General features: G+C 41.0%; 1 protein-coding gene and 1 long non-coding RNA gene across 3 annotated transcripts in view; both read right to left on the reverse strand.

Annotated features, from left to right (window-relative positions):
- LOC141112133 (uncharacterized) overlaps positions 1 to 24,228 on the reverse strand; it is a 186,354-nt gene that overhangs the window by 23,525 nt on the left and 138,601 nt on the right. The gene's annotated exons all lie outside the window — the stretch shown is intronic.
- Positions 1 to 24,228, reverse strand: part of LOC141112132 (fatty acid desaturase 2-like) — a 54,096-nt gene that overhangs the window by 17,534 nt on the left and 12,334 nt on the right. For both annotated transcript variants that reach the window (XM_073604615.1, XM_073604614.1), the window contains exons 3-8: positions 21,226 to 21,336; positions 5,335 to 5,532; positions 4,915 to 5,016; positions 2,678 to 2,803; positions 1,115 to 1,175; positions 674 to 750 (exon numbers count right to left, since the gene is read on the reverse strand). In XM_073604615.1, coding sequence (XP_073460716.1) covers positions 674 to 750; positions 1,115 to 1,175; positions 2,678 to 2,803; positions 4,915 to 5,016; positions 5,335 to 5,532; positions 21,226 to 21,336 — 675 coding nt within the window. The remainder of the gene's footprint in view (positions 1 to 673; positions 751 to 1,114; positions 1,176 to 2,677; positions 2,804 to 4,914; positions 5,017 to 5,334; positions 5,533 to 21,225; positions 21,337 to 24,228) is intronic.

Here is a 24,228-nt window from a genome sequence, read left to right on the forward strand (position 1 = left end):
CAATGCTGAAATCTTCGTAATATACCTGCTCTCTGGCTGTAATACTGGCTCACTGATTAATTTCTAAGTCACAAACCACGTAGTCAGACGAGAGGTTCTGATTTGTCTTTAACTTTACCTACTGTATGCTTGTTATAATTCTGGAACTCAAAGGTATTGAGACCATATATAGCCAAAAAGCAATTTCAGAAAGCCTTAATATTTCTCCCAGTACAGATTTCCTATAAGACATATCGACCAGACAGAAATAAATAGCACTTTTGGCATGCGCCTTGTGGTAGTAGATCTTATTTTTTGCAGCTACTTAGGAAGTGTATCTAAGACATGGGTCATTATGAAGGTCAGTGAATAGATAAAGGCTTCAGATATTGTTTATATTTAGCATTTGTACATCATTCTTTTATCTCCCGTGACTAAAATCCAGACAGTCCTAACAAATTACTAAAAAATGATGTGTGTTTGTGCAAGTTAGGATGTTGTTGCACACCAAGGTATAATCTCAAACATTTTTTTTAGTCACATAAAAGATATGTGAAATTTTGGGATCATGCAGGGCCCCCTTCATCAGGCAGCTATGGGTGTTCTTCTCTTTGACTGGAAATTCTTATGCCTAAATGTTATATTGGGCATACAGTACATTGTTATGTGAACGGGGGTAGTAGAAATCACTTACCACCCAATCCTTGCGGGTTATCATAGTCTTCATAATTTGGACTGTGAAATACACTGGGATAAGAAGTGGGGGACCAACTGCAGAAAAAATAAATAATATTTTTTAGAAAATCTAAGTTCAAGATCAGTCTCTACAGATCATGTTGCCTGTTAGTGTTGTGTTCTAAAATGCTGGTTGTTATTTTTTTTTTCAAGGGTACACAGTGTTAGGCCAACTTTCCATAGTTTTAACATTTCGGAATTAAACATGAACCCCCTTCTCCAGCCTGATGAATCCCCACCAGATGCATCCATTCTTAAGTAACATCATGACCATTGTTGGTATAGCCTCTCAGGGGTTGAAAAAACTGGGACTATACCACAAACATAGGATATTGTCTGGAGCAAAGCATGGAGATGCCTCAAAATGGTTAAACAATTAAATTATAGTGCATATACTCACTCAGGAAAAAATACTGATGTTGGTGATTATACGGCAGGTACTTTAACTTCTTCTTCCCATACTGTGAGGAGATGGGAGAACATACTTAATTGCAAATCAGTGTTGGATGTCATCCACAGTACCAAGTTCGTTATTATGTTATGATAAATACAATATGAGTAAATTTCATAATCAACTTAAAATATTTTTCATAAACTGTGATTATCAAAAAGTCTTAGTGCTGCAGATTGATAGGGCTGATCTCATTGAATGGTTCCATGTTAGAAAGCCATGTAAGAAGACTAACCAGGCAGCAATCAAATATCATTGAAAAAAGGAAATACATGAAAATTGTTCACGTACAAACTCAAGACTGAGAATGTAGGTCAATATCAGCAGTAGTATTTCCAACGTACTGGTTCACATACCACTTATTTGATGTAAAGTAGTGCAAACAGTACAAAGATTAGATGAAGGCTAATCTATACTGTGCACATAAACGTATATAAACCCTAAAAGTGATAAACATTTACCTGTTATATCTTCCTTTCTCCTGGAGGCCTACAAATTTGTCTCCCCACCTTTCTAGGTCAAGTGAGCAGTTTAGAACTATTGTTTACTTGATCCTTCTTGAAGAAGATTTGCTTGAACTCTGCTGCTCCTCCTTGGTAGAGACCATGTGATTGGCATCAAGGAGTGAAGACCAAGGATCGAGGATTCCAGTAGGAAGACATACATTTCTAACATCTCTGTGAAATTTGTTATAATTATTCTTGAGCATGGTTGGTATAAAACAAGCTTATGTGGACAGTATGGGTCCTTTTTAGACCAGATCATTTCTTGCACTTTGACCACATCAAAGTGCTGTACACAAGCTTTAAATCTGATTAAACTGATTGAAGTTAGTTTTTTTTTGTTCTTCACATGCATCTATAGTGACAGTATGGCTAAAAGGCCTGAGATAAATTGCTTCTATTGTGATGCCAGCTCTGTTTAGTGTTCAAGTTGGATTCCCACATTCTGTTTCTCCAAGGGGGATTCTTGCTCCAGTCCTGAGATTAACAGAGCAGGGCATGCTCTATCAGTAAAATCCCTCCCCCGGCACATACATATTGGGCTTTCTTCTGTATCCTGCCCCCACACAGCTCCCTTCCCAAAATCTATATAATTGAAAGTCCCTCCAGTACACGGCGCTCATCAATCAGTTTTTACACCAGCAGGGTATGTGCATTTACCCATCAAGGACAAGTCTCTAGAGTATGCATTCAATTGTCGGTGGCAAGTCTCAAGATTGTGTGCAATTACCCCTCAGTGAGAGGTCACCAAGCTATTAGCATTATCCCTACAGTGGGTATTTTTTAGAGTGCCTTAACCCCTCCCAGTGGCCAGTAGCATTTATTCTTTAACAAATATAGTACATACACAAAATAAAACTTAAATATCTTGTATGAAACATTACTCAAGCACACAATTAAGACAATTAACAAACTGCACCCATTCCAAAAATTACACCAATAATGAACAGTCACACATTTGCTAGTAAATGATTATATGACAAATTGCACAGTGATATGTGGCACATACCTCCACAGGCTGGGTGTCACCCAACACAAAAATGTGGACCATATTCACATCTGGATCCTTGCTGAATATGTTAGGCTTGGCATGGTGCTGAAAATGCCGATGGTTCCACCAGTTGGCTGAAGCTCCCTGATGGCAGATGGGCTCAAGTAAGCTAAGCAGCAAGATTGAATATCAGTACATAGCTCTACAACTCCCACATCTCCCTAGATGCAACCCATGTTTGTGTGAATGACTTGTTTTCTATCACTGCCATATATATACCTAGATCTGCTGCAGACTGTTTCATTGTGCTTGTAATAGTGAATAGAATACCAATAAACAATCTTTTGAAAAAAGTGGGGAACTGTTTAATTGAAGAGTAATTGAAGTGGGCTCATCTGTTCTAAATTGTGCTTCAGAATTGATAAAGCACTTGGAACATTTGAGCCCTTTTTCAGCACTTTGAGTGCTCTGAACTCCTTAAAACAGGGGTCTGAGAGCTCACTGAAATGTTATCCAATTTATAAAAAAAAAAAAGTACATTTCATAACAATTTGTGCACCAATGAACATTGCATTGTGCAAGTGTTGTACCTGAGACTTCTTTGAAAGACCCCACTCAAACTGGCTCAGGTGGAAAAATTCCATTCAAACACACTCAGAAATAGACCTTGCAAGATCTTTATCCTTAAACAGCTCAAGGCAACACATTAGTGGAAACAGATCCTATGGAACCCCATAAAGTTACTCACATCCATGCAGTTTCCTTGTATTGGAAAATACAGAAAATGCATGACCAACCAACCATCTGGCAAGAACCTTTAAAGGGATGGCTTTGTATACATGTTCTTCATTTATGTTTTATGTTCAGGGCAAAAGCATACAGAGCCAAAACTTCAATTAGGAGGGAGCAGTCAACAAGTGCAGAGCTAGTGCTGGGATTTAATACTAGAAAGTCCAGCATTCTCTGACAGAACTGTATTAGATGCATATTTGTGATACAGCAATTTTAAACATATTGGAAACATATATAAAAGATATATAAAAGAATAGTTTATAAAAATGCTAACATTAAATAAAATTGATCAAAACTTAGATTAGATTGATCAAAACTTACAGTAGATTCCCTTTGAAGAGACACGGTCACCTTGCCCCTGCAGGACAAAGTGACAGTGCTCTGCCCTTTATACTCATCTTGCCTTGCTACCTCACCACTCCTTCTGATGCCCAGCAAGCATTGCAATAATCTGTGTCCATGACTGCAACCCAAAGAAGAGGTAATGTCACTCCCCCAGATATGTTGATGGTGTTCAAGCCTAAAGATTGGCTGCTACACCTGAACACTGTCACGGGAGGGCAGGTGACATGCTTTACCATAGCTGGAACTGCAGGATAGTGTTACCTGCTGTAACGGAAGAAGGAGAAGTGAGGGAACATGAGTAAAAGGGGTTTCCTTAAATGTGTTTTCCAACCCTTTTGGTGGTGGCCTATTAGGGGAAGTCTGATGGAGGCTATTTTGGCCCCCCTCTCTCAACGTCAGGGCCAGATGGACCACATTGTTGTCAACTTAGCACTCTAACTGTCTCTGACAGTCCAGGAGTGGTTCCAGAACCTAGCTGTTAAGTTATTTTTCATGTTCTGGGTCTATGTATATGCCTTTAAGGTTGCTGCTACCTCGTAATGTGTGTGCATCTACTAGTATGTTGATGTATTTTGTGTGCTTGCGTATATTATACATGTCTTTTGGATCTTCTATTTTTACACTTGTGGAAATGCTTAATGCGACACGTTACTTTGTTTTGCATACATAAAGATTATATATTTTAAAAAAATGTGTTTTCCAACGCACAGGTCTATACAAATGATCTAGATTCACTTTTGGCATCAGTGAGGATCTCTTTTTTACCCCCCCCCCCCTGTTTTTGGAACTTTCCCCAAATAATTACTTTTATGAGTCTGAAACAAAAAGAACATCAGAAATACCACTAATTCCAATGGTGTGCTGAACCCACACAGAAAGGAACTGACTCAGATAGATACTCATCTATCTCAGAGGATTACCCCTTAAACTCATAACATTATCCACACAGAATATGGTTTTCATAAAATACCAATATACTGTCTTTCGACCCTTTTGTAGATAAAATGTATATAATCTGTTTGTATTCTCCTTATCTATGTGTATGCTAGACAGATGTCTTATCTAGGCTCTGAATCATATTTCCATTATACAACTAATCACCCCCTCTGTGACAGCACCTTCAGATGGCCAATGACAAATTTATGGCCGATATGATTCCATTTTGACGTCTTGAAGACAGATAAGTGCCCAAAGTCATGTTGCAGCCAACCGGCCTGGGCCTGCAGAAAAATACATGTACCATGAGTATATACATCCAGGGTGCTAAAATTAACAGTACAAAACTAATATCTTTAAGAGTGTTAACCAGTGGAGTGATGTATAAAAGTAGAGAAACTAGAAAATAATGATGTTGTTTATAGAACCCAATCAGATTTCAGCTGTAATTTTCCTGTCCGTGTTAGCAAATTCAATCAAGAATTTTATTGGTCACATGTTCCCGCTTTGGTTTCCTTATATTTTATACACCAAGTCCATTAGGTCTCTTACAAGAATTAACTAATTCAACAGGCAATTGATTTACAATGAATTGAAATGACCTGAGATATTGAGAGGAGCAGAATGGTGATTATGGTTGGTATCCATCCAGTGCCAAGGTAGTTGAGGGTAGCCCAAGCGAGAACCTCTAGGACCAGGATGTGTGAAAGGTAGAGACCGAAAAACACCACACTGCCTTTGAAAAGTCCCATGTCTTCTGCTGTTTTGCGTAATTTCTGAAAGTCTTCCACTTGCTCCATCTGTATGAAGAAAGTATTGCATAAGGAAAACTAAGCAATAAAATCTGAATGATTCTTTAAATGAACATGAATGTAGCAATTTCTTCACGGTGACTCAAAACACAACAAAAGTCGACAGTTCTTTCCCACATGGAGTGGGTCTGCTTTTCTAAATGTACCCTTCATTTACTTGGATTTTCTTTGCTGTTCTTAAAGTGTTTGTAAACCTCAGACATGAAATATGAACAAAGCATATCCCTCTATAGTGTGTACTTGCCTCAATTAGGAGCACTAAGTGTAATTTTTCTCTGCTGCTTCAATCCTCTGCTATCAGCATGACTCACTACTGACTAGTTTTCCTCACACCAAGAGAAAAATGGTGACGGGGAGGGATCTCCAGCTGATTGACAGCCTCAGCTCTGTACCTGTGTGCTGTGTAGAGGGGGCAGTGTCCCTTCCTTCCAATTAACTCTCAGAACTCTACTCATTGAGCTCTGCAGGATGTAACTTCAGCTCTCCGCCCCCCTTTTTCTGAACTCTCAGACAAGTATTATAATTCAGCACTTTGAACAGATGAAGAGAAAAGAAGACTGCAGATAAACAGGTACAACTTACATAGGAAGATTTGTTTCACCTGCGTTCATCATCTTCTTGGGTATATGTAAGGGTCTACAACCACTTACAACCACTTTATTAACCACTTCAGCCCCCCGGAAGAATTTACCCCCTTTCTGACCAGGCCATTTTTTGCGATACGGCACTGCATCGATTTAATTGACAATTGCGCAGTCATGTGACGTTGTACCCAAACAAAGTTTATGACCTTTTTTCCCCACAAATAGAGCTTTCTTTTGGTGGTATTTGATCACCTCTACAGTTTTTATTTTTTGCGCTATAAACAAAAAAAGAGCGACAATTTTGAAAAAAACACAATATTTTTTACTTTTTGCTATAATAAATATCCCAAATGAAAAAAAGATAAAAAATGTCTTCATCAGTTTAGGCCAAAAAGTATTCTTCTACATATTCTTAGTAAAAAAAAAAAAAAATCGCAATAAGCGTATATTGATTGGTTTGCGCAAATGTTATAGCGTCTGCAAAATAGGGGATAGATTTATGGCATTTTTATTTTTTTTTTTTTACTAGAAATGGCGGAGATCAGCGATTTTTATCAGGACTGCGACAATGCAGCAGACACTTTTGACACTTTTTTGGGACCATTGACATATATACAGCGATCAGGTCTAAAAATAGCCACTGATTACTGTATAAATTTCACTGGCAGGGAGGGGGTTAACACTAGGGGGCGATCAAGGGATTAAATGTGTTCCCTAGTTGTGTTTCTAACTGTGAGGGGATAGAGTGACAAGAGGAGGAGCCAGATCGTTGTTCCTACTTAGTAGGAACAGAAGATCTGTTTCTTCTCCCCATCAGAACAGGGATTTGTGTGTTTACACACAAAAATCCTCGTTCTGGCTCTCGTGCCCGCGATCGCCGGTGGCCGGCGGCGATTGCGTACATATACAGCGATTTGCGCAGGAGAGCCATCCTGCCACCGTATATGTACAGGAGCCGGTCGAGAAGTGGTTAAAACAATAACCTCTTAGCCCCAGCGCCTCCTGGCTCTTTAAGAGGTTTATGATGTCGGGAGGTGGGGCAGGGCTTAAGACTACGTGACCGCCGTGACAGACAATCACGGCGGTCACATGGTCTTAAGCCCCACCCTGCCTCCAGGCATCATGAACCTCTTAAAGGGCCAGGAGTGGCTGGGGGTTAATGTTTTACATATACCCAGTATACGCAGTGCGCTCTCTCGGCACAGGTGTATTGACAGCAATTCACGCAAATATGCGGCACCTCGGCGCTTAAAACCATGCGCCATGAGGCCACATATTTGCAAACTGGGTTAAGAACAATCTGAGAGTTTATAGATTTGAATTCGGCCTATTTATTCCTGTCAGGGCAGATCCAATAGTTCTAATGTCAGCCAAATAAACTGTCCACTTTGCAAGGAAATTTTCCCCAGACCTTAGTGTATGAGGTGAAGCTCTGTTGACTTCCATCATCCCAACCATCCAATCACGTGCAAGCAAAAATTCGTTTTTTTTATTTTCCTCACACATGACTGAGTATTCTTTACAAAGAGAAATTTCACCACATTCACTAAGCTTTGGGGAAACTCCTTTGCAAAGTGAGCAGCCTATTTGCCTTTAGTAAATGAACCTTTATAAGGCTAAGTGCAAAGTGAAGTTAGGCCTCCATAAAGGAGACATGAAGGTCCATGATCTTCACATGTGTAGTCATACACTGATTTTGACATCCATCTGTTCCTGGCAATGATGAATGCAGGTTCCTGTAGGACATTGTGGGTCGATTTACTAAAACTGGAGAGTGCAAAATCTGGTGCAGCTCTACACATTAACCGATCAGCTTCCATTTTATTTTTTGTCAAAGCTTAAAGCGGAAGTAAACCCATCCATAAAACTGCTTCATTTCCGGCACATGCCAGAAATGTAACACTCCCATTGGATGTGCTCTCAACCAAACTGTCAAGCCATCCAATGGCTGGTGTCATAACTGATCACATGTGCAGCATCATGGCAGTTGTAGATTAAACAGAGGCAAAGATGGCAGCTTCCTTGGCAGAAAACGATAGGAGGGTTTACTTACACTTTAATTGAACAAGCTAAAGTTAGAAGCTGACTGGTTACCATGTACAGCTGCATCAGATTTTGCACTCTCCAGTTTTATTAGTCAACCCCTGTATATTTCAGGGTAGGTTTGCACATTGATATAAAAAGTCTACACACCCCTGTTAAATTTCAGGTTTCCGTGATGTAAAAAAATGAGACAGATAATCATTTCAGAACTTTTTCCATCTTTAATGTGACCTATAAACTATACAACTCTTTCTTGTGAAAAAAAAAAAAAAAAAACCTATACAACTCAGTTGAACAACTAACTGAAATCTTTTAGGTGGAGGGAAATAAAAATAAAAAACTAAAACAATTTGGTTGCATAAGTGTGCACACCCTTAAATTAATACTTTGTTGAAGCACCTTTTGATTTTATTACAGCGCTCAGTCTTTTTGGGTATGAGTCTATCAGCATGGCACATCTTGACTTAGCAATATTTGCCCACTCTTCTTTGAAAAAACACTCCAAATCTGTCAGATTACGAGGGCATCTTCTGTGCACGGCCCTCTTCAGATCACCCCACAGATTTTCAATCGGATTCAGGTCTGGTCTCTGGCTGGGCCATTCCAAAACTTTAATCTTCTTCTGGTGAAGCCATTCCTTTGTTGATTTGGATGTATGCTTTGGGTCGTTGTCATGCTGAAAGATGAAGTTCCTCTTCATGTTCAGCTTTCTAGCAGAAGCCTGAAGGTTTTGTGCCAGTACTGACTGGTATTTGGAACTGTTCATAATTCCCTCTACCTTGGCTAAGGCCCCTCTTCCAGCTGAAGAAAAACAGCCCCACAGCATAATGCTGCCACCACCATGCTTCACTGTGGGTATAGTGTTCTTTTGGTGATGTGAAGTGTTGTTTTTGCGCCAAACATATCTTTTGAAATTATGGCCAAAAAGTTCAACCTGGGTTTCATTAGACCATAACACATTTTCCCACATGCTTTCTGGAGAATTCAGATGTGTTTTTGCAAAATATAGCTGGGCTTGGATGTTTTTCTTGATAAGAAAAGGTTTTAATCTTGCCACTCTACCCCATAGCCCAGACATATGAAGACTACGGGAGATTGTTGTCACATGCAGCTCCTTTAATGTTGCTGTAGGTCTCTTGGCAGCCTCCCAGACCAGTTTTCTTCTCGTTTTTTCATCAATTTTGGAGGAACATCCAGTTCTTTGTAATGTCACTCTTGTGCCATATTTTCTCCACTCGATGTTGATTGTCTTCACTGCATTCCATGGTATATCTAATGCCTTGGAAATTCTGTTGTACCCTTCTCCTGACTGATACCTTTTAATAATGAGATCCCTCTGATGCTTTCAAAGCTCTCTGCGGACCATGGCTTTTGCTGTAGGATACTAAGAAAATGTCCGGAAAGACCTACTAGAAAAGCTGAACTTCATTTGGGGTTAATCAGAGGCACTTTAAATGATGGCAGGTGTGTACTGACTCCTAATTAACACGAGTTTGAATGAGATTGCTTAATTCTGAACACAGCTACATCCTCAGTTATAAGAGGGTGTGCACACTTATGCAACCACATTGTTTTAGATCTTTATTTTTACTTCCCCCTAAAAGATTTTAGTTTGTTTTTCAATTGAGTTGTACAGTTTATAGGTCACATGTAGGCTGGGTTCACACTACTGCAAATTGGATGCGGGTTTCCCCGTATCCAATTAGCATGTCAGGAGATTGTGACTGGCTCTCTATGGAGCTGGTTCACACATCTCCGGAGTGGCTCTGGTGCGGATTGCACAGAAGTCCTGTGTGTCTTTTGGTCCGTTTCAGGTCTGAAAATTTGGGCTGAAACCAGACTTGAAATGGTGAACAGGGAAACACTGGACCCCTACTGTAAGCCGCTCCGTGCTGCGGTGTGAACCCAGCCTAAAGGTGGAAAAAGTTCTGAAATTATTTATTTTGTTCATTGTTTTACATCACAGAAACCTGACATTTCAACAGGGGTGTGTAGACTTTTTATATCCACTGTATATATGCACCATTATCATAAAGTAACAGTGTCTGGGTACCATTACCTACCACATGTTTCACCTTACACTACCAGCATCCTGCAGTCCTCTTCTCTTTACCTTATTATAATACAGGAAAACCATTCCTGAAATTCAGAAATCACCCAACCCACATGCATGGGGCTCTGTGGATTCTGGCTGCAGTGGATTACATAGGACTTATGCCCTGTACACACAATAGGATTTTCTGACAAAATCCATGTTTTTTTTCCAACGGATGTTGGCTCAAACTTGTCTTGCATACACACGGTCACACAAATCTTGTCGGAAATTCTGAACTTCAAGAGCGCGGTGACAAACAACACGTACGACGAGCCGAGAAAAATGAAGTTCAGTAGCCAGTGTGGCTCTTCTGCTTGATTCCGAGCATGCATAGAACTTTGTGCGTCGGAATTGTGTACACACGATCCAGATCTCAAATTTTGTGTGTCGGAAATTCCGATGGTAAATGTCCAATGGAGCCTACACACGGTCGGAATTTCCGACAACAAGCTCCCATTGAACATTTTCCGTCGGAAAATCCTATTGTGTGTACGGGGCATTAGAGACATTTCTGACTTAAGCACAATGGCAGTGTTTCATCGTCATAATGAAGCACAAATACAAGTATTATTAAATCATGTTCTCCCAAGGACACAGGTATCAGTAGTATAGGTTACCTCCACTCCCCCATAATGCTACACAACTGAGAAAGGTGAAGCAACAGATTTTTAAACAGTAGAAGACAATACACAAACCTGTCAAGCATTGTGGTCCATTCCCCTGAGGTTGAGGTAAGAGACCCAGATGGCCTGCCCACCGTCTACCTGAGTGAGACTTACCTTACGATATGCTAAAAATAGTGCAAAAGAAAATCTGATACAGGAAGACTCTGCTTAATAACAATGGCCATTTAGAAATGCCTACCAACTGGAAAAGAACAAGCTTTGCAATTATCATAGATTTGCAGTCCTGGCTCATGTTTCTGAAGAGGTCAGGGACTGAGATAGCTTGAGAATATTGTTAATAATACAAGAACCCAGAACAATAAGCATGCATGAATAATGGAGAAACTAGATTATATTACTCAGCAAATGACATGCACAAATAAATAAAGTATGCTGAGCTAATATAATCAACTCTTGCTGAATTGTGCCACAAATCACAAGAGTTATTTATCATACATATGCACCACTTTCATGTGATAATCATTGCCATATACTGTATACTATAAACAGGTGAAGATTTTAAAAGTGTACCCCATATTACCAAAAGTATTGGGAGGCCTGCCTTTACACGCACATGAACTTTAAAGGCATCCCAGTCTTAGTCCGTAGGGTTCAATATTGAGTTGCCCACCCTTTGCAGCTATAACAGCTTCAACTCCTCTGGGAAGGCCGTCTGCAAGGTTTAGGAGTGTGTCTATGGGAATTTGACCATTCTTCCAGAAGCGCATTTGTGAGGTCAGGCACTGATGTTGGACGAGAAGGCCTGGCTCGCAGTCTCCGCTCTAATTCATCCCAAAGGTGTTCTATCGGGTTGAGGTCAGGAATCTGTACAGGCCAGTCAAGTTCATCCACCCCAAACTCACTCACCCAAACTGTTCCTACAAAGTTGGGAGCATGAAATTGTTCAAAATGTCTTGGTATGCTGACACCTTAACGGCTTCCTGACCAGCTGCCGCAGTTATACTTATAAAATTAGCTTTTTTTAAAAAAAAATGGGGATATTTATTATAGCAAAAAGTACAAAATATTGTATTTTTTTCAAAATTGTCGCTCTTTTTTTGTTTATAGCACAAAAAAATAAAAACCGCAGAGGCGATCAAATACCACCAAAAGAAAGCTGTATTTGAGGGAAAAAAAGGACGTCAATTTTGTTTGGGTGCAATGTCGCACGACCGCGCAATTGTCAGTTAAAGCGACACAGTGCCGAATCGCAAAAAGTGCTCTGGTCAGGAAGGGGGTAAATTCTTCCAGGGCTGAAGTGGTTAAGAGTTCCCTTCACTGGAACTAAGTGGCCGAGCCCAACCCCTGAAAAACAACCCCACGCCATAATCCCCGCCTCCACCAAATGATTTGGACCAGTGCACAAAGCAAAGTCCATAAAGACATGGGTGAGCGAGTTTTGGGTGGAGGAACTTGACTGGTCTGCACAGAGTCCTGACCTCAACCCGACAGAACACTTTTGGGATGAATTAGAGCGGCGACTGCGAGCCAGGCCTTTTCGTCCACATCATTGCCTGCCCTCACAAATGTGCTTCTGGAAGAATGGTCAAACATTCCCATAGACACACTCCTAAACCTTGTGGACAGCCTTCCCAAAAGAGTTGAAACTGTTATAGTTGCAAAGGGTGGGCAACTCAATACTGAACCCTACAGACTAAGACTGGGATGTCATTAATGTTCATGTGCGTGTAAAGGCAGGTGTCCCAAAACTTTTCGTAATATAGTCTATGTATTTTGAACAATTGTAAGTGTTAAAAAACAAAAGTGTCCACAAATAAAAGTCCTCCAACAAATAATGAAAAACTTCCACAAGTGAGAAATTCTTCTGTTTTGTGTTCAGGTGTAACTCCACCACCAACTCTTATGGACATGCTCTCACCTTATCTTTTTGACCTCTAAATTAAAGGTCTAATGTACATATTCCTTTTAGAGCCTGGACAAGGCTGTCACTCCACCAATGTTTCCAGATCTTGTCAAGCATTAAGAATAAGGATTCATATAACCACCTCTGCATATCTAAATATTTACTGCATTAATGAATAAAAATGCTCTTACATAAAGACAGATTACTTTCACTTTAAATCACACTAGCTGGAGAGCCGCACTCTAGGGAGTGACAATGAGCCTGCCACTACCATGCAGCCTTCTGCTCTGCTTGTCTCTCCTGAAGCCCTAGGCTGTACCTCCTCTCACCATGACCTCCAGTTGTTTCGCCCAACATGTTTTGTGCAAGCTCCTGATGACGATGTGACGACGAAACATGTTTGGACGGAGAGCACTATGGTATTTACTTTTGTATCTCTCTGACATGGATATATGGATTTATCCTTGATAAGATTTGGAAACATTGGTGGAGTGACAGTCCTGTCCAAGTTCTAAAAGAGATATGTGCATTAGACCTTATACTCTGTAGGGCAATAAGATAAGAGCATAATCATAAGAGGTGGTGGTGGCGTTACACCTGAACACAGAACAGAAGAATTTTTCACTTGTGAAAGTTTTTGTAAACATTTATGTATTTTAATGTCTTCACCTGTTTATGACACATGGGGCGGCCAATCAGCTTCTAACTTCAGCTTGTTCAATTAAGCTTTGACAATAAAAGCTGATTGGTTTCTATGTAGTGTTGCACCAGATTTTGCACTCTCCAGTTTTAGTAAATCTCCCCCATGGCGTTGATTATTACAAGAAAGTGGTGTATACAACCCCTGGCAAAAATTATGGAATCACCAGTCCTTGAGGATGTTCCTTCAGTTGTTTATTGTTGTAGAAAAAAGCAGATCACAGACATGTCCAAAAACTAAAGGCATTTCAAATGGCAACTTTCTGGCTTTAAGAAACACTAAAAGAAATCAAGAAAAATAATTGTGGTGGCCAGTAACAGTTAGATTTATAGAACAAGCACAGGGAATAAATTATGGAATCACTCAACTCTAAAGAAAAAAATATGGAATCATGAAAAACAAACAAACAAAATAACACTCCAACACATCACTAGTACTTTGTTGCACCACCTCTGGCTTTTATAACTGCTTGCAGTCTCTGAGGCATTGACTTCATGAGTGATAAACAGTACTCTTCATCAATCTGGCTCCAGCCTTCTCTGATTGCTGTTGCCAAATCATCTTTGCAGGTTGGAGCCTTGTCATGGACCATTTTCTTTAACTTCCACCACAGATTTTCAATTGGATTGAGATCCGGACTGATTGCAGGCCATGACATTGTCATATGTGTCTTTCTTCAAGGAATTTTTTCACAGTTTTTGCTCTATGGCAAGATGTATTATCATCTTGATAAATGATTTCATCATCCCCAAACATCCTTTCAATAGATGGGATAAGAAAAGTGTCCAAAATTTCAATGTAAACCTGTGCATTTATTGAAGATTTAATGACAGCCATCTCCCCAGTGCCTTTACCTGACATGCAGCCCCATATCATAATTGACTCTGGAAAAGTTGCATGTTTTCTTCAGACAGTCGTCTGCATAAATCTCATTGGAACGGCACCAAACAAAAGTTCCAGCATCATCACCTTGCCCAATGCAGATTCGAGATTCATCACTAAATATGAGTTTCATCCAATCATTCACAGTCCACGATTGCCTTTCCTTAGCCCATTGTAACCTTGTTTTTTTGTGTTTAGGTGTTAGAGATGGCTTTCTTTTAGCTTTTCTGTATGTAAATCCCATTTCCTTTAGGCGGTTTCTTACAGTTCGGTCACAGATGTTGACTCCAGTTTCCTCCCATTTGTTCCTCATTTGTTTTGTTGTACATTTTCTGTTTTCAAGGCATATTGCTTTAAGTTTTCTGTCTTGATGCTTTGATGTCTTCCTTGGTCTATCAGTATGCTTGTCTTTAACCACCTTCCCATGTTGTTTGTATTTGGTCCATGTTTTAGACACAGCCGACTGTGAACAACCAACATCTTGTGCAGCACTGCGTGATGATTTACCCTCTTTACCTACATACTAACAAGCAGATTTAATCTGATGCAGGTGTTAGTGTTTGTAATGAAAATTTACAGGGTGATTCCATAATTTTTTCCTCAGAGATGAGTGATTCCATAATTTATTCCCTGTGCGTGTTCTATAAATCTAACTGTTACTGGCCACCACAATTATTTTTCTTGATTTCTTTTAGTGTTTCTTAAAGCCAGAAAGTTGCCATTTGAAATGCCTTTAGTTTTTGGCCATGTCTGTGATCTGCTTTTTTTTTCTACAACAATAAACAACTGAAGGAACATCCTCAGGGACTGGTGATTCCATAATTTTTGCCAGGGGTTGTATGTATGATAAATAGCACTGGTGATTTGCAGCACAACACAGCACAGAGTTGATTATATTAGTTCCGCATACTTTATTTATCACTTTAGGTGTTTAATCACATCATGCTAGCAGCCCTATTTATAGATTGTGCTTGAGATCTCTTTTTTTTAATATTGGTTGAAGTGACATGCACAGCTAGCTTTATACAATTCACCCTTTCTTATCCACAATGAACTCATTTATTTATTAAGGAAAAACAACAGTATAATTAGAAATGAGAAGCCATTGGAATCAGGAAACTAATGAACACGATTAAAGCAGTATTAAACCCAAAACCATGTATTATATTGCTTTCCAACTCTTAGATGTGACGGCTGCATTCGTTTTCTTTTTTAGGCTTTTACTTTTCTATTTTTACCTGGTGATCCTGCCAGTAAGTCTGTTGTTTTTCAAAAGAACAAGCTCTCTTCTAAATGTATCAGTTACAGGGATGGGACAAACCATTTTCCACTGACAGAGGTGCTTACAATGATCAGCTTTTATTTATTTATTTAAAAGCTTTATGCCAAAAGGGGAAAAAAATGTTGCTGTAACTGCTTATACACACATATTAGCCGGAGTTCCACTTCCATTGTCATTGTATCTAAATCTGCTAATACATCTAACACTCCTCCCCCCCCCCCCCCCCCCAGGCTGTCCAAATGGGCCCCCCCCGCTCCTTCATCCAGAGTGGAGGCACTTTAATACAGGAGGTGTGTTACTGACCAGATCTCCAGGTGAAAACAGAGGGGAAAAAAGCCTAAAAAAAAGAAAAGCAATGCAGCCAGCACATCTAAGGATTGATAAGATGCAATATATTACATTTTTGGTGTTGGGTTTGATACCGCTTTAACCACTTGCGTCCAGCCACTGTATTTATATGGCGGCAGGCCTGATCTATTGCGTGAACCGCCGTACCCGTACAGCGGTCCGTGCATGTCACACTGTGGGCGTGTACCCGCGGGTTCCACATATTCGATGACCGCTGGCGACCCGTGATCCCGTTACGCAGACACACACTCAGGGAACACAGTTAACCCCTTGATCGCCCCCTAGTGTTAACCCCTTCCCTGACAGTGTCATTTATACATTGATCAATGCATTTATTGTAGCACTGATCAATGTAATAATGTCACTGGTCCCCAAAAAAGTGTCACTTAGGGTCAGATTTGTCCACGGCAATGTCGCAGTCCCGCTAAAAAATCACAGATCGCCCCCATTACAGTAAAAACATAAAAAAAAAAAAAAAGTCCATAAATCTTTCCCATAGTTTATAGACGCAATAACTTTTGCGCAAACCAATCAATAGATGCCTATTGCAATTTTTTTTTACCAAAAATATGTAGCAGAATACATATTGGCCTAAACTAATGAATACATTCATTTTTTATATAGATTTTTTGGATATCTAATAAAAGCAGAAATTAAAAAATCTTTTTTTTTTTTTTTTTTTTCAAAATTGTCTTTTTTTGTTTATAGCGCAAAAAATAAAAACCGCAGGGGTGATCAAATACCACCAAAAGAAAGCTCTATTTGTGGGAAAAAAAGGACATCAAATTTGTTTGGGTACAATGTCGCACGACCGCGCAATTGTCAGTTTAAACGTCGCAGTGCCGCGTCGCAAAAAATGCCCTGGTCATTAAGGGGGTAAAACCTTCCGGGGCTGAAGTGGTTAATTAACACTTTTTTTCCCCAATCTGTAAAAGTTTAGAGATAAATGTATAACAGGAAATGTGTTATGAAAACACCAACACAAGCTAGGAAGTTGACACTTTGGTCTGCCTCTTCCTGCCCCCTTGTCATTGGTTGTACAAGAGGCTGCAGGGGGCGGGACAAGAGCTGACTTTCTAGTTGAAGTCAGTATTTGTAGAACACAAAGCCCTGCATTTACAAGGGTACCTTAGAAGAAAAATTATGATGCACACTTTTATGAAGCCCAAAGAAAATGAATCTGGAAAAAAGTAACTACAGGTATACTTTAAGTTTATTTCACAGACACAGTTTTAGTTTTGTGCTAATTAAATATGTGTTATTTTATGTGGCCACCCTACAGTATATAAAGAATACTGTGTAATAGAATCTTTAAACTAGCCCCTGACCCTTCCAACTAGCTGACTGGCTTCCCAGGTCTCTATGAACTGCCTACTTTGTTCCTCAGGAGATAGACGACATATGCCGTCTCCTGAATTAATCATCTTCACCAAAAAACTGCCTATGCAGGTAAAGGGCTCCGGTAGATAAAAACAAACTGTGCAGCTTTGACTAAGGTTTAATAATGCCTTTGTTATAGATGTAGAACATCTTTATACCTCTTGAAGCCTGGCTGAAAACTTATGGAGATGGCATCCCTCGTCCTGCCTTGTTGCTAGGACATTGCTAAGACACTCTCAGCTGTTACTGCTCACCCTCACCATCATAGGTACAAGCTTTTAAACCCCCACACATGGATGGTCCACGCTCTCCGTTGTCGCAGCATCGCTGAGCTCAGAGCTACTGCAGTATTGGCGAGAGAGCACATGCGAGAAGGTCTGAATTGCTAAAGAGTTCACTCCTGTGATGGCGGGGTGAGCAGTAACAGCTGGGAGTGTCTTAGCAACGTCCTAGCAGCAAGGCAGGATTGGATGATGCCATCTCTGGGAGTCTTTCAACCAGGTTTCAGGAGGTAAGTAAATGGCCTACACCTATAACAAGAGTATTATTCAACTTTGTTCAAAGCTGCACAGTTTGTTTTTATCTACAGGTACCCCCTTATCTGCATAGGCAGTGTTTTGGTAAGGCCTCATGTACACTGCTGCTGGTAAAGGGCCGTTCAGAGGCAGTTGGCTGCTTTTTTTTCAGCTGCCCCTGAACTCATCCAATGTTATCTTATGTGTACATGTACACAGGTTTGTTTAATGTCATTTTTAGGCAGTTGAGTTTAGAGGCCTTTTTTGGAAAGCAAAAAAATGAGTTCAGACGCTGAGTTTAGAGGCATTTCAAACGCCAAACGCTTCTAAACGCGACAAAACGCGGTAACTCACGTTTAGCAGCATTTCGCTTACGGGCATTTTTGGCTATTTAAAAAAAAATTTTTTTTTTTAAATGCTTCTAAACGCAAACGCAGCAAAACGTGGCTAAACGCGGCATGTAAACGCAGCAAAACAGACGTTTTAAACGTGGGTTACTATCTGTCAAGTTAAATAGTTCAGGAGAGGTTGTAAAAACGTCCCGTGTACATTAAGCCTGGGAACTAACCCTTTCAAGTAAACCTATCATGAGAGAGATATAAAGGCTGCCACCACTAAACTCTGAAAACACTTTTTTGCCTGTCTGTTATAGTGACTTACTGGCTCCAATACTTTTTGAACTACTGACTGAGAATAAAAGTACAGTGGAACCTCAGATTACGAGCATAATCTGTTCCAGGAGTATGCTCATAATCCAAAGTACTCGCATATCAAAGCGAGTTTCCCCATTAAAGTCAATCGAAACGAAAATAATTTGTTCCACATTGACCTCAATGGCATGCAAACCAATGCGGCCAGAGGTGGGGGGGGGGCGCCGGAGAGCCTCGGAAACGGCCGGAAAGGCCCGAGCACAATGGCGCCGGAGAGCCTCGGAAATGGGCGGAAAGGCCCGAGCACACCTCAGCTGACCTCGGCAAACCTCGGAAAGACTCCGTTCCTGAGGTTTACCGAGGTCAGCCGAGCTGTCCTCAGGCCTTTCCGTGCATTTCCGAGCGGCGCCGATCCGGCGCCCCCCCCCACCTCAGGCCAACCGCGGTACTGCAATGCTTTGGCCTGAATCGTGCTTGTTTTGCAAGACAACACTCGCAAACCGAGTTACGATTTTTAAAACTACAGTGCTCGTATTGCGAAATGCTCGTTAACCTCATTACTCACAATCCGAGGTTCCACTGTATTCCAACTGGGAAAGTCGAAAAAAGTCAGAAGCCTTACTGCTTGCTCTAGTTAGTGCATTAACCACTTCAATACCAGGCACTTACCTCCCTTCCTGCCCAGGCCAATTTTCAGGTTTCAGCGCTGTCACTTTTTAAATGACAATTACGCGATCATGCTACACTGTACCCAAACAAAATTTTTATCATTTTGTTCCCACAAATAGAACTTTTTTTTGTTGGTATTTGATAACCTCTGTGGTTTTTATTTTTTTCTAAACAAATTAAAAAAAATGAAAAAAAAAAGTTTTTCTGTTATAAAATTTTGTAAAAAAGTTTCTCCTTCACTGATGGGCACTGATAAGCTGCTCTGATGGGCACTGATAAGGAGGCACCGATGAGGTGGCACCAATGAGATGGCACTGATGAGGTGGCACTGACGGGCACTGATGATGGGCACTGACAGGCAGCACTGATGGGCACTAATAGGCGGCACTGATGGGTGGCACTGATATGCAGCACTGATGGGCATTGATAGGCAGCACTGATGGGTACTCATAGGCAACACTGATGGGCACTGAAAGGCTGCACTGATGGGTACTTAGGGGTTGCACTGATAGGCGGCACTGCTGGGCACTGATAGGCGGCACTGATAGATTGCACTGATAGGCATCACTGGTGGCACTGGCACTGGCAGGCAATTTTAATTGGCACTGATTGGCAGCTGTCGGGGCACTGATTGGCAGCTGCCTGGGCACTGATTGGCATATCCCAATCTAGGTGGTCTAGGGTGGCATACCTGGTGGTTCTGTGTGGTGGACATCCCTGGTGGTTCTGGCAGTATCCTGGTGGTCCTGGACGGGCATCCGTGGGGGGCTGCACTGATAAAAAATCAGCACAGACCCCCCCTGTCAGGAGAGCCACCGATCGGCTCTCTTCTACTTGCGTCTGTCGGACACGACTGAAGAAAAGCCGATAAACGGCTCTTACTGTTTACATCGTGATCAGCCGTGATTGGACACGGCTGATCACGTGGTAAAGAGCCTCCGTCAGAGGCTCTTTACCGAGATTGGTGATGCGGTGTGTCAAACTGACACGCCGCGCCATTGATCACCGCTCTGCGCGCCCCCTAGGGTGCGCGATCAGAGCTTTTCCTGCTGGACGTCATATGACGCCCAGTCAGGATAACTAAAACACCGCCATCATTCTGCTATAGGCCGGGCAGGAAGTGGTTAAAGTGTCACTAAACCCCCATCATGAAAAAATATCAATAAATGGTGTATTACATGCTGTCCATACTCACTCAGTCACTATGAGATTTGTTTTCTGTAGTCTGCAAAAAACCTGATTGATCTAACTGTTATCTATGTCCTCCTCCTGTCCGTATCCCAATACCCCATATTGCAGTTGGGGATTTTTCAGAGCATTGTTGGCAGCTCTGCACATGCTCAGTTTTCAGTGAGCTTCTATGCTGAGCATTTCCTCCCAATCACATCTGAGCAGCCCATGTGACTATAAAGTCACACATGTAGGTGTATACACAGTGGTAAATGACAGCCCACTCCCTCCCTCCTTCTTAACGTCCACTAACCAGCTAAACACAATGGGGGTGGGATATTAAATGTAGATTGATGGAAGATTTGCCTCCCTGTTATTCTAAGACACGGGCTGGAGGGGCGTGACATCCACCCACACCATGTTATTGTTAAAAAAATAATAAAGATTTGATTTCAAATATATACATTTGTATGAAAACAGTTTTATATTAATTATTCATTTTTTATTTTGTATCTCAAAGGCTGTTTTTTATTTATTTTTTTTAAACATGTGACAAGCAGCAGAGGACTAGAAGCTCCTCCTGCTTATGTTTCCCTGCAGAGAGGCTGGGAAAGAGCTGGGTCATGTGACAGCTGTATATCGGTTAGGAGAAAGGTACTTAGATACTAAGAAATTGGGGGGAAATCTAACATTTTTAGGTGTCTTTAGAACAGGAAGTAAGGGCAATCCTCCATCCTTCAAAGATGGGAATTCTCTTTGCTTTGGAGTGATTTCCTCTCATTTCCTGTTACGTCTCTAGCCAGCCTTTACACAGCAATGTGATAGTAGACTTACATTTTTTCCACGGTCCTGGCTGGGCTCATTCTCGTCCAGTTCACCAATATACAGCGGCTTCAGAAATTTCCTCACAAAATTCAGATCTGGATGAAATGCAAGGAAAGCTTCCTGTGTGGAAAAACAATGAATAGGTAATTTCTTGCCGTTAAAGAACATTTTCAAGCAACTCCTAAAAGCATCAAAGCAACTGCTAGCCTACTAACTTACCATAAAGACATTGTATCACCGCCTCTTAGGGCCCTTTCACACTGCCTCTGTAGCAAAATCATATGCTTTTATTACCGTGAGTTTGCTGTGTTTCCTGTGCATTTGTGGTGCGTTTTTGGGTTGCCTGCTCCCTGCGTTTTTACCACAATCTTGCCGCAACATCCATTCATTTGGAAAGCTGTGTTTTTGGTGCAGTTTTCAACAACACACCAAAGAAGGAAAAACATTTTTCAATGCGAAAACCACCAGGCTCCGCTCCACAAAAATATTTGGGGGCTCCTTCGGGCATTTATCACACGTAGGATAGCCTATTCAAATGAATGGGCTTCCCTATGCGTGACGAGCGGAAAAACTCCAAAAACGGGAAAAAAAAATGTGTGCGGAAACGCAAGTTCCTGCTACTCTCAAATGTGAATGGGGCCTTAGTGAATGAGGTAAAGCTCCATTGTCTTCCATCATCCAATCTTGTGTGAGCAAAAATACTGAGTTTTTTTAAGAACTTACCTTGCACAAGAAGTTAGTTTTTATCGTATTTATTAAAGCTATTCCCTTGTACCAAGCCCTATGCATGCATAAGCTATTCAGTTATTGATTGTTCAGTGGACCAGCTCTCTGGGCACTATGTCTGATATGCTTGAAGGCTTTTTCCATGGAACTTTCTTGGGGATATTTTTACAAGGTAGGTTGCCAAGTCATTCCTTAACCTTCTCCAATTCCTCAGGCTTTGGGCTGGCATGCAGAATGCCACATGGACATAGCCAATTTATACATACATACTAGGGCCAATTAAGACGGAAGCCAATTAACCTACCATCATGTCCTTGGAGTGTAGGAGGGAACCCACACAAAAAAAGGGAAAATATGCCACAGGGCAGATGCGATTAGCTATTAGGCTGAATACACGGTGTCCACGGTCTGGCCTTGTAGAGGGTTACCTCTCCAAGGTGTTCATTTTTACCTTTATACTGCATAAGCAGACCACCAAACCACACCTATACTAGGCTACCAACTAGTATTCTTTACCTGCTAGTTCCGCATTGCTATACATTCTGTGGTCTCTGGATGAGACCCAGGAAACCATGCTTGTTAGTGTAGGTGTATATAGTGTAGCTCTGATTGGGATAAGAATTTTTCAAATTACAAAAAATCAATATATCAAACCATTATTCCTAACCTATGTATTTCAAAAAACATTGAGAGTGAATTCCAATAGGCACCTATTACATATAAGATATGAAGACAAAATAAAAAGTCCAACATAGATGGTGGTGTTCTACACCACGTGAAATAGCAAACTGAGAAGAAGTGATATAAAATAAATGGGTCCTCCGTGTGGAAGCAATGCAGGCTTACCGGAACCGTTGGACTCAGAGAGACGTATGTCACCTGAGTCAATAACGCTTGTGTTGCCACCAGGCAATGATGTGGGGTTTCACAGTGGAACGTTGTGGAATCCAGATGTTTGTTCTAGGACTCTCGACAAACCTCTTTCGCCGGTCTCATAGTGGCCTTAGTCCTGCCCAATAACTGCTTTCCTTTGGCAGGACTAAGGCCACTACGAGACCGGGTTACATGCGAAAGAGGTTTGTCGAGAGTCCAAGAACAAACATCTTCTCAGTTTGTTATTTCACGTGGTGTAGAACACCACCATCTATGTTGGACTTTTTATTTTGTCTTCAGATCTTATATGTAATAGGTGCCTATTGGAATTCACTCTCAATGTTTTTTGAAATACATAGGTTAGGAATAATGGTTTGATATATTGATTTTTTGTAATTTGAAAAATTCTTATCCCAATCAGCGCTACACTATATACACCTGCATTATTTACAAATTTCCTTGTTTGTTGTGTGAGCTGCTATTGTTAGGGTAAGCGCAGTGTTTTTGGAGATTTTAAACCATGCTTGTTAGCTTGTCCTGATACCTCCTATCTCGCATTCGTTTTTATGCATGAATTTCATGTGCTCCTGAGGAAGCGTGCTCCCACACGCAACATGTCGAGCAACTAAAAGTTCACGTATACCCGGACTCACAACCTGACCCGCAAGTTTGCTTGCCTACACCTCCAACAGAATCACCACTACGGGAAATTCAATTTCCATACTGCTGGTCACACTACCAGTTCTACGTATTGTATGAAGTGGGGTGAAGGTTGTGTGCGGGATATATAATATTAACCCTACTGAATTTTATACGTCTGTACCTGTATTTTTTGCTTGTATTATACGAAATTTGTATTCAATAAATCAACGTTATCATTTTTAGCAAATCTACCCGTGTGCCTATAAAGTCCACTCCATAGTCTTTTAGTATCTACATTCCTTTATATTGGCTTTTATAATTTACAAATGCAGCAATTTAGAATTTGGATGAAAGGTTTACATTGGGAAACACTTTTTGAAAGATAAAAAGTGCATTTTATATACAACTATATGGATCAGACCAAAATGAGAGACAAATGAGGAACGAGGGACAGAGGGACATTGTTCCAAATCAGGGTCGTCCCTCGAAATCAGGGACAGTTGGGAGCTATGGAACTGTGTTGTTCAACTTCTATTCATTTCAGTGGGAAGCTGCATTTTTCTTGAAGTTTTAAACACAGCACTAAGAGCCCTTGCACACTGGGGCGGGGGGCGGCGTCGGCGGTAAAACGCCGCTATTATTAGCGGCGTTTTACCGTCGGTATGCGGCCGCTAGCGGGGGCGGTTTTACCCCCCGCTAGCGGCCGAGAAAGGGTTAAATACCACCGCAAAGCGCCTCTGCAGAGGCGCTTTGCCGGCGGTATAGCCGCGC

Source organism: Aquarana catesbeiana, linkage group LG11 (genome assembly GCF_042186555.1).
Source record: "Aquarana catesbeiana isolate 2022-GZ linkage group LG11, ASM4218655v1, whole genome shotgun sequence".
Classification (NCBI taxonomy): Eukaryota; Metazoa; Chordata; class Amphibia; order Anura; family Ranidae; genus Aquarana; species Aquarana catesbeiana.